Source organism: Pongo pygmaeus, chromosome 19 (genome assembly GCF_028885625.2).
Source record: "Pongo pygmaeus isolate AG05252 chromosome 19, NHGRI_mPonPyg2-v2.0_pri, whole genome shotgun sequence".
NCBI classification, from domain to species: domain Eukaryota; kingdom Metazoa; phylum Chordata; class Mammalia; order Primates; family Hominidae; genus Pongo; species Pongo pygmaeus.
In genome coordinates, this window is record NC_072392.2 from 28,399,447 (window position 1) to 28,413,972 (window position 14,526).

General features: G+C 46.6%; 1 protein-coding gene across 1 annotated transcript in view; it reads left to right on the plus strand.

Annotated features, from left to right (window-relative positions):
* LOC129016782 (tensin-3-like) overlaps nucleotides 1–13,886 on the plus strand; it is a 135,246-nt gene extending 121,360 nt beyond the window's left edge. Inside the window, exons 13-17 of the mRNA XM_063655982.1 lie at nucleotides 6,538–6,667; nucleotides 6,994–7,059; nucleotides 10,541–10,645; nucleotides 11,582–11,671; nucleotides 13,370–13,886. Coding sequence (XP_063512052.1) covers nucleotides 6,538–6,667; nucleotides 6,994–7,059; nucleotides 10,541–10,645; nucleotides 11,582–11,671; nucleotides 13,370–13,383 — 405 coding nt within the window. The 3' untranslated portion in view covers nucleotides 13,384–13,886. The remainder of the gene's footprint in view (nucleotides 1–6,537; nucleotides 6,668–6,993; nucleotides 7,060–10,540; nucleotides 10,646–11,581; nucleotides 11,672–13,369) is intronic.
* The last annotated feature ends 640 nt before the right edge of the window (nucleotides 13,887–14,526 follow it).

Sequence of the window (14,526 nt, forward strand, 5' to 3'; positions counted from 1 at the left end):
TGCAGGGCTCCTGCTCCCGGGAGTCTGGGTCCTCCAGGGAGATGAGCATGCAGATAGCTAGGGCAGGTGGAACTGAGCATGGCAGAAGGTGTGCCGTGGCAAGAACTGAAGGTTAGGTGGGAGAGACGATTTCCAGCGTGTCAGAGAAGGCGTGGCTTCACAGCAGAGCTCACATCTGTGGTCGACCTGGAGAGTAGAAGCCCAGGGTGTCACTGCCAGTGCTCCCATCAGAGTCGGGAGTGCATCTTTTGCCAAAGCCCAGAAATCTCAGTGCTGTTGACTCCCTCTGAAAACGATCTAAGGGAACAACACAGGAAGAAAAAAATGTGGTTGCACGTTTCTCATTATTGGCAAAGCATCCCTAGAGAGGAGCGGGAGCCATCCCCTCCTCCTGTTCACGCTTCTTCTGGGTGTTCTGAGGGTGTGCAGTGCAGGAGTAGCACCGGATTCATCCTCTCCAGCCTCTTCCCACCTTCCAGTGACCCACTCTGCCATGCTCAGCACAGGATGCCCACGCCGCCTTCACTTTGCCCTTCATTCAGTTTTTCCCTGTGACTGCTTGACATGCCCTGCTGCAGGTTCACTGAGCACACCTTAAGTTGAGAAGGCTGCAGTGGGGGAAGAAGTTACAGGGCCTTTTCTGTGTAAAGTTCAGATACGCAGGTGGTTTTATTTCTTTTGGCAACAGTCATGGCTTGGAGAGGATCCTAAGGAGCAGAAAGCATGTGCATAGATTTATACCCTGAAGACTGCAGATGTCTTGGTGCTCTCAGTCTGGGTGTTTTCTGAGGCTGTCTGTGTACTTTTGAAGGCGGAAAGTGGCTTCCCAGGCGGGCTAGCCATCCTTCATCCTCCTCCTTCGAAAGGCCTCTTGTCCTCTTTGAGTTTTCCCCTCCGTGGTTCTGGTGTCTGCCTTGCCTGCGGGGACATCTGCCTGGCTTTCCTCATGAGGGCCTCTGCACTGGGACTTACTGGCAAAGATCACAGTCATCAAGTTCACAGAGAAGGAAGGGCCAGAGTCAAGTCTAACTGCAGAAAGTGACTTGGGAAAACAGAGCCCCACTTGCCACTCCCTGGACTCAGTTACTAGCAGGTGGAGCTGCTGCAGGCAACAGCAAAGCTGACCGTGACTCGCCGTCTGCCTTCGCCTCGACACAGCCAGCCCATCCCTGCTCAGCCCCTCCCAGTTGCACACCTGACCCGTCCCATCTTTGCAACGTGCTTTTCGCCAAAAGTCAGATTCTTAAGCCTGCTCCTTTCAAAAGGGCAGAACCTCAAGAGGTTTAGTAAATATGGCATTGTCGGGCAGTGCCATGGAGAGGGCAGCCGAGGCCTTGTGTAACCCTGTTCAGGAATTCATGCGGGCCCATCAGGAGTCTGGCAGGGCTCCAGGAGCCTGATCCGGCTTGCTCCCTCCCTGATCTCGGCTCTCAGGTCCAGAGTTTGTAAACACATGCTTCGTCTTGCTCCCCCTGCTTGGGCAAATCCACGGCCACTTGAATTTTGTGTTCATGGTTGCTGGCTCTAGAACCTTGCTCCGGTGACCCGACTTGTAAACAAAGGTGTTGCCTGCTCAAGAAGTTTTCACAAACAAACAGTGCTGTTCCTGGTTGTTTCTTACCAAGGGCACTTACATAAGGCCAGGGAAAATGAAAGTGTTCTCCTGAGACTCTGCCCCAGGAGAGGTTTCTACAGATCTCTGTTGGACACATCACAGCATTATTTTGTGATTATCTTTTCCTCTCGCTTTTAGACTGGGCTGCGTCTTAATCCATGCTGTCGTCTCAGCATAGTGGACTTGGTTGTGTTTTCACTTGCAGCCAGTATTTACCCACCTTTCAATTGCTTTAGGTCATGAATTACAATATTGCGAACATCTGAAATCATTTTCGGCTCCAAGCGAAGAAATCATGGTTTAGTGTTGGCCCTGCCTGACTTAAGTCTTTGACCTATGGGGCTTAGCTATCTAACTTTCTACCCTCCAAATATGTGGCTGTAACTCATTCTCTGAGTTCACAGATTCCTTGAGGCCTACGTAGACAGTTGCCTGGGCCACCAGTGGAGCGTTGAGTGAGAACGCTACTCTTTTCTGTTAGGGATGCTTTGAGGGTTCTGCTCTTTTGCTTAGTAAATTTAGGGGAAGCAGATCTGAATAGGAGCTGCCCAGCAACGGCTGGCATTGGGGGAGGATAGGAACCTGAGGGCTGACTTCTGAATTGGGGACTGGCATTCCTGGGGCTGATACCTTAAGCCTTGACCCTCTTGGTACAAGGTGCTTTTTCTCTTGTTGATGGAGAGTTTGAAATAAAAATACACTTATGTGGCCTAAAGTTAAGCAAGTCATCAGCGTCTTTAAACACTGGATTGATGGATAACTTCTTTGAGAATTCCACGTGTCTGCCTTCGACTTGGTGTACTCCAGGAGCAAATGAGGTCCAGGCAGGGCTCTGTTCCTGGTCACCAGCAACTTGTCCAGTCCAGTCAAGGGCACAGGCATATTTTTATTTTTATTTTTATTTTTTGAGACGGAGTCTCGCTCTGTCGCCCAGGCTGGAGTACAGTGGTGCAATCTTGGCTCACTGCAAGCTCCACCTCCCGGGTTCATGCCATTCTTCTGCCTCAGCCTCCCGAGTAGCTGGGACTACAGGCACCGGCCACCATGCCCGGCTAACTTTTTGTATTTTTTTAGTAAAGACGGGGTTTCACCATGTTAGCCAGGATGGTGTCGATCTCCTGACCTTGTGATCCGCCCGCCTCGGCCTCCCAAAGTGCTGGGATTACAGACGTGAGCCACCGCGCCCGGCCCGGCACAGGCATATTTTTACACCACTATTAGAAAATAAATTTTTGCGATGGTTTCTGAATTGCCTCATCAGACTAAAAGAAAGCAAGAGTGCTTACAGGCCTTCCCACTGAGATCATCATTCACCCTATATGTTTTTGAGTACCAAGTGCCCTCTCTCTAGAAGCTTATGCCCTTTAAATAATATATTCATATAAATATAGCATATCATTATTGGATTTATGAATTATATTAATATGTAGTGCAAATTTAATCTTTATAACAACATAGCCAGGTCAATATCATAATACTCATTTTGCAGTCAGAGAATTTAAAGTCTAAAGAGGCTACAACATTCTGAAGATCTGAGTGCTCCCAGTGATTTGTGATGTTGGCATCACACCCACGTACTTTTGTGGTTGGCTCTATGATAGCATGGTGACAGGCCATGCGCAGCCTTCGTTGCAGTGCTTGCTATTTCTTATTTCGTTTTTCTATGCTACCAAATCGTGACTGCACATCTTTGAGTTGTTATTTTAAATGCAGATATTCTAAAATCTGAAGGCAAAGGATCAACATATTCTAGAAACACTCTGGGGAGACCCAGGTAAATAAAGTTAAAGCCGGAGGGATGAAGAGAAAATTATAGACTTGAATCACTCTAATCTTTACGAAATGTTTGCATTACTATTATATCTTAAAGGGAGGCATTTGGGGGCCCTCGTACCAAGTACCATGTTGATTGTTCTTTCTGTTAAGTATTACAAGCATAATTCTGAGCTCTTGCCATCGGTCCTAAAAAGATTTGTTGGTGTAGATAACGCATAATTATTGCACACTATGGAGGGCTCCTGGTTGGTGAGTGGATTTTGTCTCAAGATCTGACCTGCTGTGTTGATGGTGGTTGCTGGGAGCCCCGAGTTAGGGAAAATCCTGTGATTTTCCGTGTCTTTCAGAAGAAGCCGGAGTCAGTTCATGATTTGGTCAGGGGGACTGGAGGGGGTGGTATTTACCTCCCTTAATCAAGAGGAAAGAGATTTAATATGAAACAGGGAGTGTGTATGATGAGGCCGTTAGGATCTCAAGCCAGCAAACAAAGTTAGCATTAAAATACACAGAGAAACCCCTGAAGGGAGGGCCACGTGATTTCAGGCAGCAGTTGTTCTCTGCCAGTGGGATAGACCGCTGTTTCTTTCACTGTGGAGCCTTAGGAGTATTTGAAAGCTTGTGCTGTGAAAAATAGGAATCTTACAGGAGAATCATATGGGGCCTGGAGAGGAACCTGTTTGGGACAGGCCGATTCCCATCTCCCGCCGCTCTGTACCTCCTGGGCACCATGGCCTGCCTTCTCCTCCCTTCTGGTATGTGGAGGGAGCTGGGATTGCTGCGGGAGGTGCAGTGTGTTTGTGTGTAGCTGCTATGAGGAGCAGTGGGGGGACCTGGGGGAGCATCCTGGATTCCTGAAGAGGGAGGGCAGGACCTGGCCTGGAAGGAGGCCCTGCGCTGGGCGGGGCGGTACTGACGGGAGGGGCACAGTGAGCTGCGGTTGGGGAGATTCCACTGTGCCCCTTATGCGGCCTGTACTGGAGCCCACAGCTCCCTCTGTTTTCACCCAGGACACTCCCTGCCTGCCAGGACCGAGCCCACAGCTGCCTCCTGAGGAATTTCCTGACTCCTGTGGGCAGATGTTGGTGCCCATGTCAGCACAGGCTGCGTGAGCTATCAGCTGACATCCTGTTGTTGTTTTTATTTTTTTAAATCTCTGGTTCCCTTAAATATTTATAAAATTTGAGAGCAAGACTGGCTTGAATTGGGGCCTCTCTTTTCCTTTTCCCTTCCCTAACCACTTTTCACTCCCCGTTTGCAAGGCACCAGTGGGAAGAAGGCAGACAGGGAGAGGTGGGTGCTATCATCCTTAGCAGTGGGGATGCATGTGTGGATTTACCCTTGGCCAGAAGGACCTCCCTCTGGGGATCTCTACAATATGCCCCAGGTTGAAGCATTTGAGGGGTGGTCAGTGTACTGAGTGTGGGGCATGCGGAGCTCAAAGGAGGGACCCAGATAGTCTCAGAACATCCTGGAAGGATCCCTGCAAGGGCAGCCTTTGATTGAGTCTTGCTGAGAAGTCAGACAGTCTCAGACAGAGGTGGTAGATTTGTGGCCAACGTGCCATTGGCTGTTGGAAAGCAAATTGAGGCAACATTTCTTCACAATGCCAGTTCTCTCTACTTGCAAACACCCTGGTTCCTGGGCCCCTGGAGGCCAGGCCTGAGTCTGAGCCCCATGTTTACGGCACCCCTGGCCAGCACCAGGCCGTACAAGGGAGACCCAGTCATGTTTGTCAACAGGGAACATCCTTCTACGGTCTTAATTATATTTTTTGGTTTGTTTACCCGTCCCTTTCCTTGTAGATAGCACAAGGGTAAACATCTTCTGGGTCTGCCTGGAGTCACAGCTCCCTGCCTCCTTGGCTGGGCTTCTGGGTCTTTTGTTCCTCTGGTGGACGTTCATCTGGTTAGGGAAGACAGAGCCCTCCCTGCCACGTTCTCCTGCGTGCTGGTCTGGATCATATCTGCTGCGGTGGCTTCTCATTTACTGTTGTGAGGCATGTGATATTTTAAAGCCATCTCTCTCCAAGAAAAGTCTCTTTTACGGGAACGTGGCTGTCTCTGCTAGTCACCACCCCTCAGCCTCGGGGTGGGGGAGGTGCCCGCCTGTGCACGGTTTGGTCTGAGAGCAGAATCTAGCCTGTCCAGGGCCTTCGACCTTCTGGGGATTTGGGAAAGTGCCACTACCTGGTGGTCCTGCCCCTGATCTCTGAGTGAGGGGTGTCCCTGTCCCTGCAGCTCTCCCAGCTGTGGCCTGAGAACCCTCCCAATGATGCCAGTGCTGCGCACGGTCACAAGAAGCAGGGGGGCCCCAGTTATAAAGGCAGGTCGGGACACTCAGGCGCCTGCTCTGCCCACCGTTCCCCACATGCCAGGCATCTGCAAGGAGGGGCTCTACCCTTTGGCTCATTGGCACAATCATTTAGGGTACTTGAGCTGCACCCTGGGGACCTCATGAACCCTAGCTTGAGTTCAAATCACATCAGGGTGATTCTGAACACTTGTGTCACACGACCCCTGACAGGACCTCTGGACAGTCAGGCATGGGAAGCTAAATGCCAACACCCTCTCTGTCTCCCTCTCTCCCTTCCTCCTTCTTTGTGTCTCTGTCTCTAAATTACAGCATGCACATAATCATTTAGGATAGTACACACAGTAATGACCAGCTGCTTCTTTTTGGAAAACAAAAAGCTTTAAGTTGCAACATGGAGCATTGAGATCAAAGAAAAGCTATCACAATCAGTTGTTAAAGTCTAGAAAAAAGAGACCATGGAATTCCATTTTTCAGATGTGTTCCAAAACAGGGCACATTCAGGTGGTCTGAAAGGGTTTAGGTGTGGCCTCTCTGAGGACTAGCGATAGTGGTGTTCAGAGCTGTGGTTCCACAGGAGCAGCACAGGGAACACATTGAAGCCTCCAGTGGAGCCCCGCACCCAGCAGCAGCAGTGTGGTGCCTCTGCCTGCACCCCAGCTGTCTGCAGGCGCCTGTCCCCCAGGGCTGAAGTTCCACTCCAAAGCGTGAACTCCCAGCCAGAGTCCAGAGGGGAGGCCCTGCTGTGCTGGCCTCCGCAGAGTGTGTTCCTTGCCGGGAGCATGTGTCCCCGCTGCAGCTGCTTTGTTTTGTTTTGTTTTGTCTCTCTAACCCAGGTGAAATGCTACCACAAGAAGTACCGCTCGGCCACCCGTGATGTCATTTTCCACCTGCAGTTTCACACTGGGGCTGTGCAGGGCTACGGGCTGGTGTTTGGGAAGGAGGATCTGGACAATGCCAGCAAAGGTGAGGCGCGGAGCTGGCAGCCCTGTGCTTGTGGGCAGCTGTGGTTGAATCTCCTTGGTTGATTCTTTCACTATCCTCTCTACCCTCTTTCCAAAATTCAGCCTACTGACAAAATTGTTCCCAAATCGGGAGAAAGTGATCATTGACCTTTGGGGGAAAAAAATTATGGATAACCAATGAAACTGCCTGTACTTTCTGTATCATGGGGCGTCTTTATTGCAGATTTGCGAGTGGTGCTGCACTGGTTGGAATAAAGGACAAAGTCAGCCCATCCTTTTCCAGTTAATCATCTCCACAAATGTGTTAAAACACATTGTTTTCTTCAGATGACCGTTTTCCTGACTATGGGAAGGTTGAATTAGTCTTCTCTGCCACGCCTGAGAAGATTCAAGGTGGGTAGCTTGGTGGAATACGGGGAGGTCCTTGTTGACACTGGTGAAAGGTGCATGATGGCTACACTGGGGCTGTAGTACTAGTCTCCTGCCTTTGTGCATATTTGGAGATTTCTGTGATTAATTTTATTTAAATTCAGGATATTGGATAGTGGAACAAGAAGGCCCACTTGTGTCAGTAAGCCCCAGAAGTGGCGTGACTTGCTCACAGCCACTCAGCCAGGAGAGCCTTGGGCATGACTGGCCGTTCTTGTAGGAGTAAGGTGGTATTGCATTGTGGTTTTAATTTGCATTTCCCTGGTGGTTAGTGATGTTTAGCATTTTTTCGTGTGTTTTGTTGGTCATTTGTATATCTTTTGAAAAATGTCTGTTCATATCTTTTGCCCACTTTTTGATGAGATTATTTATTTTTGTTGAGGATTTGTTCGAGTTCCTTGCAGATTTTGGATATTAGCTCTTTGTCAGATGCATAGTTTGCAAATATTCTCTCTCACTCCGTGGGTTCTGTTTACTCTGATGATTATTTCTTTTGTGGTACAGAAGATTTTTGGTTTAATTAGGTCCCATTTACTTATTTTTGTTCTGTTGCATTTGCTTTTGGGGTCTTAGTCATGGATTATTTGCCTAAGCAAATGCCCAGAAGAGTTTTTCCTAGGTTGTCTTCTAGACTTTTTATGGTTTCAGGTCTTAGATTTAAATCTTGGATCCATCTTGAGTTGATTTTTATAATATAAGGTGAGAAATGGGGATCCAGTCTTATTCTTCTACATGTGGCTAGCCAGTTTTCCCAGCACCGTTTGTTAAATAGGGTATTCTTTCCCCAGTTTATGTTTTTGTATGCTTTGTTGAAGATCAATCGGTTGTAGTCAGTTGTATTTCTGGATTCTCTATTCTGTTCCATTGATCTGTGTGTCTACTTTTATACCATGATGTTTTGGTAACTATAGCCTTTTAGTATAGTTTGAAATCCAATAATATGATGCCTCCAGATTTTTGTTTTGTTTTGTTTTTAGGATTGCTTTGGCCATTTGGGCCCCTTTTTGGTTCCATATGAATTTTAGGATTTTTTTTTCTAGTTTTGTGAAAAGTGATGTTAGTATTTTGATAGGAATTGCATTGAATCTGTAGATTGCTTTGGACAGTATGGTCATTTTCAGTATATTGATCCTTCCAATCCATGAGCATGGGATGTGTTTCCACTTGTTTGTGCCATTTCTGATTTCTTTCAGCAGTGTTTTGTAGTTCTCCTTGTATGGATCTTTCACCTTTTGATTAAGTATATTTCTAGTTTTTTTTTTTTTTTTTTAGCTGTCTTAAATAGAATTGAGTTCTTAATTTGATTGTCAGTTTGGTCATTGTTGGTGTATAGCAGTGCTACTGATATGTTTACATTGATTTTGAAACCTGATACTTTACTGAATTCGTTTATCAAATCTAGAAGTCTTTTGGAGGAGTCTTTAGTGTTTTCTAGGTATATGATCATATCATTGGCAAATAGCAACAGTTTTAATTCCTCTTTTCCAATTTAGGTGCCCTTTATTTCTTTCTCTTAGCTGATTGCTCTGGCAGTACTATTCCAGTACTATGTAGAATAGAAGTGGTGAAAGTAGGCATCCTTGTCTTGTTCCACTTCTCAGGGGGAATGCTTTCCACCTTTCCCCATTCAGCATGACATTGGCTGTGGGTTTGTCATATATGGCTTTTATTATTTTGAGGTAAGTCCCTTCTCTGCCTAGTTTGTTGAGTGTTTTTATCATAAAGGGATGCTAGATTTTATCGAATGCCTTTTTCGCATCTACTGAAATGACATATGGTTTTTGTTTTTAATTCTGTTTGTATGGTGTATCACATTTATTGACTTCTATATGTTAAATCATCCCTGCTTTCCTGGGATGAAATCCACTTGATCATGGTGTATTATCTTTTTAATGTGCTGTTAGATTCAGTTAGCTAGTATTTTGTTGAAGATTTTTGCATCTATGTTCATCAGGGATATTTGTCTGTGATTTCTTTTTGTGTTTGTGTGTGTGTTTTATATTCTTTCCCAGTTTTGGTATCAGGCTGATACTGGCTTCATAGAATGAGTTAGTTAGGGACAATTCCTCTTTCTCAGTCTTTGGAATTGTTCAGTAGGGTTGGCACCAATTCTTCTTTGAATGGATGGTAGAATTCAGCTGTGAACCCATCTGGCCCTGGGCTCTTTTTTATTGGCATTAAAAAAAATTATTGATTCATTTTCACTGCTTGTTACTAGTCTGTTCAGGGTTTCCGTTTCTTCCTGATTTAATCGAGGAGGGTTGTCTGTGTCCAGGAATTGACCAATTTTCTCTCAGTTTTCTAGTTCATATACATAAAGGTGTTCATAGTAGTCTTGAATGATCTTTCGTGCTGGTTGTAATGTTTCAAGTTTTATTTCTAATTGAATTTATTTGAATCTTCTCTCTTCTTGGTTAATCTAGCTAATGGTCTATCAATTTTGTTTATCTTTTAAAAATACCAGCTTTTTGTTTCATTGATCTTTTGTATTTTGTTTGAATTTCATTTAGTTCTGCACTGATTTTTGTTTTTTATTTTCTTCTACTAGCTTTGTGTTTAGTTTATTCTTACTTCTCTAGTTCCTTGAGGTTTGACGTTAGGTTGTCAATATGTAATCTTTCAGACTTTTTGATGTAGGCATTTAGTGCTATAAACTTTTCTCTTAGCACTGGCTTTGCTGTATCCCAGAGGTTTTGATAACTTGTGTCACTATTATCATTCATTTCAAGGAATTTTTAAATTTCCATCATGATTTCTTCATTAAGTAACCAGCATTTTAAAAAGAGAATTAGAAGTATAGTAGGCTGCAAGTATTATGTGCAAAACAAATTTTTTCCCTAAAAAATATATTTCAAAAGAAACCAGTCCCTTTATCATCAAGGTGAATTGTCCAGATCCATCACCAAGATCCACATCCATGGGAGTTTTGTTTCCCTTTTTAATAGCTATGTAAATAATCATGCTTTTTCTATGTTCATTGTCATAGATTTAGGCAAAAACCTTTAAATATATGGCTTGTGTGTTAAAAATCCCCTTGGTGTTCCTAAAAAGACTTGAAGGGAGGAGTGTGGATCTGAGAGCCTGGAGCCTGGATTCAAATCTGTGGGCTCTGAGGCTCAGAGACAGCTTATCGGGCCTCTGTGTCCTCATCAGTGAGGTGGTCTGAAGACTCCTGTTTTGCAGAAGTGTCCAAGCCTGGGACACAGTGGGCAAAAAATCAGTGCTTACTTATCCCTTTCCCCTCGTGGTTTTAACTATGGTTCTATCTGTGGAAAATCCTCCACAGTCTCTGATTAGTGTCATGGCTCCTGGCAGGAGGGTGGAGGATGGAGTGGCTTCTCTCTCCTGCTCAAGTCAGGCTGCTCACCTGTCCTTATGGTGGAGTCCGGTGGATGGAGGTGATGGGTTTCACTGGGACTAATGTTGCTGCCTGTGCCCTGTGCAGGGTCCGAACACTTGTACAACGACCACAGTGTGATTGTGGACTACAACACAACAGACCCACTGATATGCTGGGACTCGTACGAGAACCTCAGTGCAGATGGAGAAGGTGCGTGTGGTCATCTTGTGTGCAGTTATGGAGGTTAAGGGTGCAGGGAAGACAGCCCACTCAAAGATCTGAAGTGTTTTGCAGTCTGCTAAGAAGAAAAAAATCCCTGTTTTCTCAGAGGTCCAGAATCACACCTTTGTGTGACACTGTTGTGAGTTTTGAGGGTCTTCATGAGAATAAGTCATGGTGAGTTTGGGTCAGGGCTTTTCGTGAAGCTGTAACGGGTGGATGAGCTGTCCGTGAAGTTATATCGAGGAGCTCCTTGGCCTGAACTTGTGTGTATGTATAATGCCAGGGACCATTCCCCCTTCTTCCCTCCCTTCCTCTTTGCATATGGGGATGCCAAGCACTGGCCACAGCCAGCCTAGCTACTGTTATATGGCCCCAAATGCAACAGACATCTTGTTTTAATTTCTGTTTGCTTGTTAGTCTAGTGTTCCTGATTTATGGCTATATCATTTAAATCTCTGTTTTCATGAAACCATCTCACCCAAACATGTCCTCTGTTCACCTGTGGAATACGCACATTGGGTCATAGCTAGGAGCGTGATGGAGGAAAGGAAGGAAGGGGCAGCTGTGTGCTGGAATCTCCACAAGACACAACTGGAGGCTGATTTCAAAGGAGGGGAATTGAGGCTTTTCCTGGCATGTCATGCTGATCTCTTGTCTTTTTCAACCACCGACTGAGAATCAGACTTGCTTTGGGAAAGAAATTAAAACACTTTTTGTCAGATTAGTTACATCCAGATGTAAAATAGCTAAAAGCAAGTGTTGTGGAAAGAACTGCAGTAGCGCCCCATCTTTGTGGCTCGCTGAGCTTCCCATGACTCCAGGAAGGTGGTGTCTGTGGTTAGTGAGAAAGGACACCAATTGTGTGTCCCAGGGCAGCACACGGCTCCTCTCTGTTGCCCTGGGGAAAAGCTTGCTCCTTCGTAGGCCTTGTGGGATGGAATTTCAACTCAAGGAATTGTTGCAATGCAAATACACCTGGACCAGAGGTGGAGACCCACAGACGGAATGCTGATGGTAAGGACATTAAAACACAGATGAAATCTGGGGCTAGTGGGCAAGTTGTTGTGGATGGGGAGAGCCTTTCTCTGGCCTGTAAAGTAAACAGAGTATTCTTTGCTGGTGTGAATTATTCAGCACACCAGTCCTTCCAGATAACCAGCACGTTAAAAGAAATGTAGCTGAAAACTCTTGGAAAATGATACATTGTCTCTCAAAAGATCACAGTGCACACTGGAATCTTAAAGCTGTGAGAATAATTTCATAAGATTTATCAAACAACAATTATCAAACTTTTTGATCACAGAGCCCTTTTTCCAGTAACGTCTGTTTGCGTCTGCATAGCTATACTCTGTCTATCACATGGTGATGTTTTCCACTGGAGGAGAGAAGGGTGAAGCGGTGGCTGGTGAAGTGTGTAAATAATCAGCGCAAGGCAAGATGGGGAAAGGGGCTAATTTGGAGAGCTGGATGGGGACTCTGAGGACAGCTGACTTAGCATCCTAAATTCCAGACTGAGGCGAGTAGATTTTACCAGAGAGGTCCCTTGCTGCATGGGAGCCAGTGAACAGCGCTCTGTCCTGAGGTGAAGATTTGGTGGCTGTGCCGAGTCTCCTGGAGAACAGGGAAGCGAGTTGTGGAAAGGTCATTCTCGTGATGCTGGGAGGTTCCTTGCTTGCCAAGGGAGGGGCGAGCCTGGAGGGTTATTGACCATGTGGGAGGCAGGGGTTCTAAAACACAGGTGGGTGTTCTCTGTGCCAATGCCATAAGAGGGGAGCAGTGAAGTCCAGTGGACAGTGTGGAGGAGCCCCAGCTCCTGTGAGGAGCATGCTGTGGAGGGCGGCTCTGTGCTTAGTCCCGCTGTGGGTGCCCCGCTGTTGTCCCCAAGCTGGCTCCCAGCTGAGCCTGTGACCTGCCTGCGGGGCAGACTTTATCCTTCCCATGTCACAACCAGGGAACTGAAAGCTGGGCTCCTACAGCACGTCACTCACAGGTGGTGAAGGACCTACGTTGATTTTATGTAGAAAACATATAGACAGAAAATCAGTTGAGTGTTCACCATCCTTTAGGGGTTACATGAAACTTTACAGAGAATCTGTGGAATTACATGTGTGAACGTGTGTGTATAGATCCATATGTTGTAGAGGACTTGCCGTTATCACTGGGTGAAATAGACAGAATTCAGTCTTAAAGACTCAGCCACCTCAGCGTCTCCTGAAGATGCAGAGGGAGATACTTCTTTACTTAGAGGCCCTCTCAGCCCATTCATGCTGCCTTAACAGATGACCATAACCTGGGTGTCTTAAACAACAAACGTGTATTTCTCCTACTTTGAGAGGCTGGGAAGTCCAAGATCAGGCAGCCAGCCTGGCGGATTCTGGTGAGAGCTGTCATCTGGTTGCCAACTCCTGCCTTCTTGTGTCTCCACGTGGTGGTGAGGAGAGGAAGCTCCTTGGGGCCTCCTTTCTGAGGGCATCAATCCCACTTATAGGGGCTCCACCCTTATGCTCTGAGCACTGCCAAAGGTCCTGCCTCCTAATACCATCACACTGGGGATTAGGTTTTGATGTATGAATCTTAGGGGACACAGATATTCAGTCCACAGCAGATACTCAATGCGTGTTTCTTGAATGAATGATTAGAGAAGCAATTTGAACTTTAAATATCTAAGGCCCTGAAATTACAAATCACAATTCTCATTGGTGTATTTTTCAGGCAGCATCTTCTGAGCCAGTGGTGTGAGCAGGCGGGAGACTGCTGTGGACTGTGTGGTTGGAGGTGGTGGAGCCATGCAGGTGATGGTCTGGGCATCCACTTGGGACTCTGTGTCACCAAGAGTTGGGTCTAGGGGCGAGTAGAGAAGGTCTGGCATTGCCATGCAAAGGGTGGAGCCAGTCGGGAGTGGGTGCATAGGAGTTCTGGAAAGAAACTGAGAAAGACAGGGCAGAGTGGGAAGGACACCCTGGAGAGAGTGGTTCCCAGACAGGAGGGTGAGGAGTCGGATAGGGCGCCAAGGCAGCCAGGTACACTTTGCAGCCAGATTCACAGCTTTGTCATCACTGCTTCCAGGCTTCATAAAGCAGCAGAGACCCCCTTTATGGGCAGAGTCACGCCCAGACTCCTCAGGGATATAGTGGGTGAGAGTGCAGCCTCCTCCCAGCGCCTGGTTCATCCCTTGCAGCCTCGATGATATCTGAAGCCCATGAGCACCCCCAGGGAGATGGAGGGACAGGGGAGGACTCAGAGCGAGCTTAGGACTGGTATCCGGATGCTTAGCCCAGAACCCACCACACGGAATCTGAGTCGTCTCCCAAAACTGGATCTCAGCAACCTTCCCTTGAACCACTGCCTGAGCATTCTTGAGAATTCCAGCTCCTGAGTTACAGACAAGCACGGAGCCTTTCCTCAAATCTGCATCCCCTCCTCCTGAATCCCCTCCATCCCCATGTGCTGTCTGGCGTGTCTGGGGTACCTGATTCAATGGAGTGAGTTTTATGCTTTTCTTTCTTTCTTTTACATACATTTAAGATTGTATCAATACTTTTTGAAGATGTAAATTATCAAAAAGAAGGAATAATTACCCCCATCTTACCGTCTAAAGATGAAGCACTCGTCACTGGTGTATTTTCGGCATGATTTCTAAATATCATGTGATTTGTCATAATAGGATCAGCCTGTGCATTGTTTTATAGCCTGAATTTTTCACTTAACCCACCTCCTTGAGCATCTTTGCACATCTTTAAACTTTTCTTCCCATGTCCTTCTCACTGAGCACACTGGATTCCCTTAGAGGGGCTTCCAAAGTGCGTTTGATGTTATTGCTGCACTCCTGCAGGGTTTCCAAGTTCTGCCTGGGAGACACGAGGCTGCCA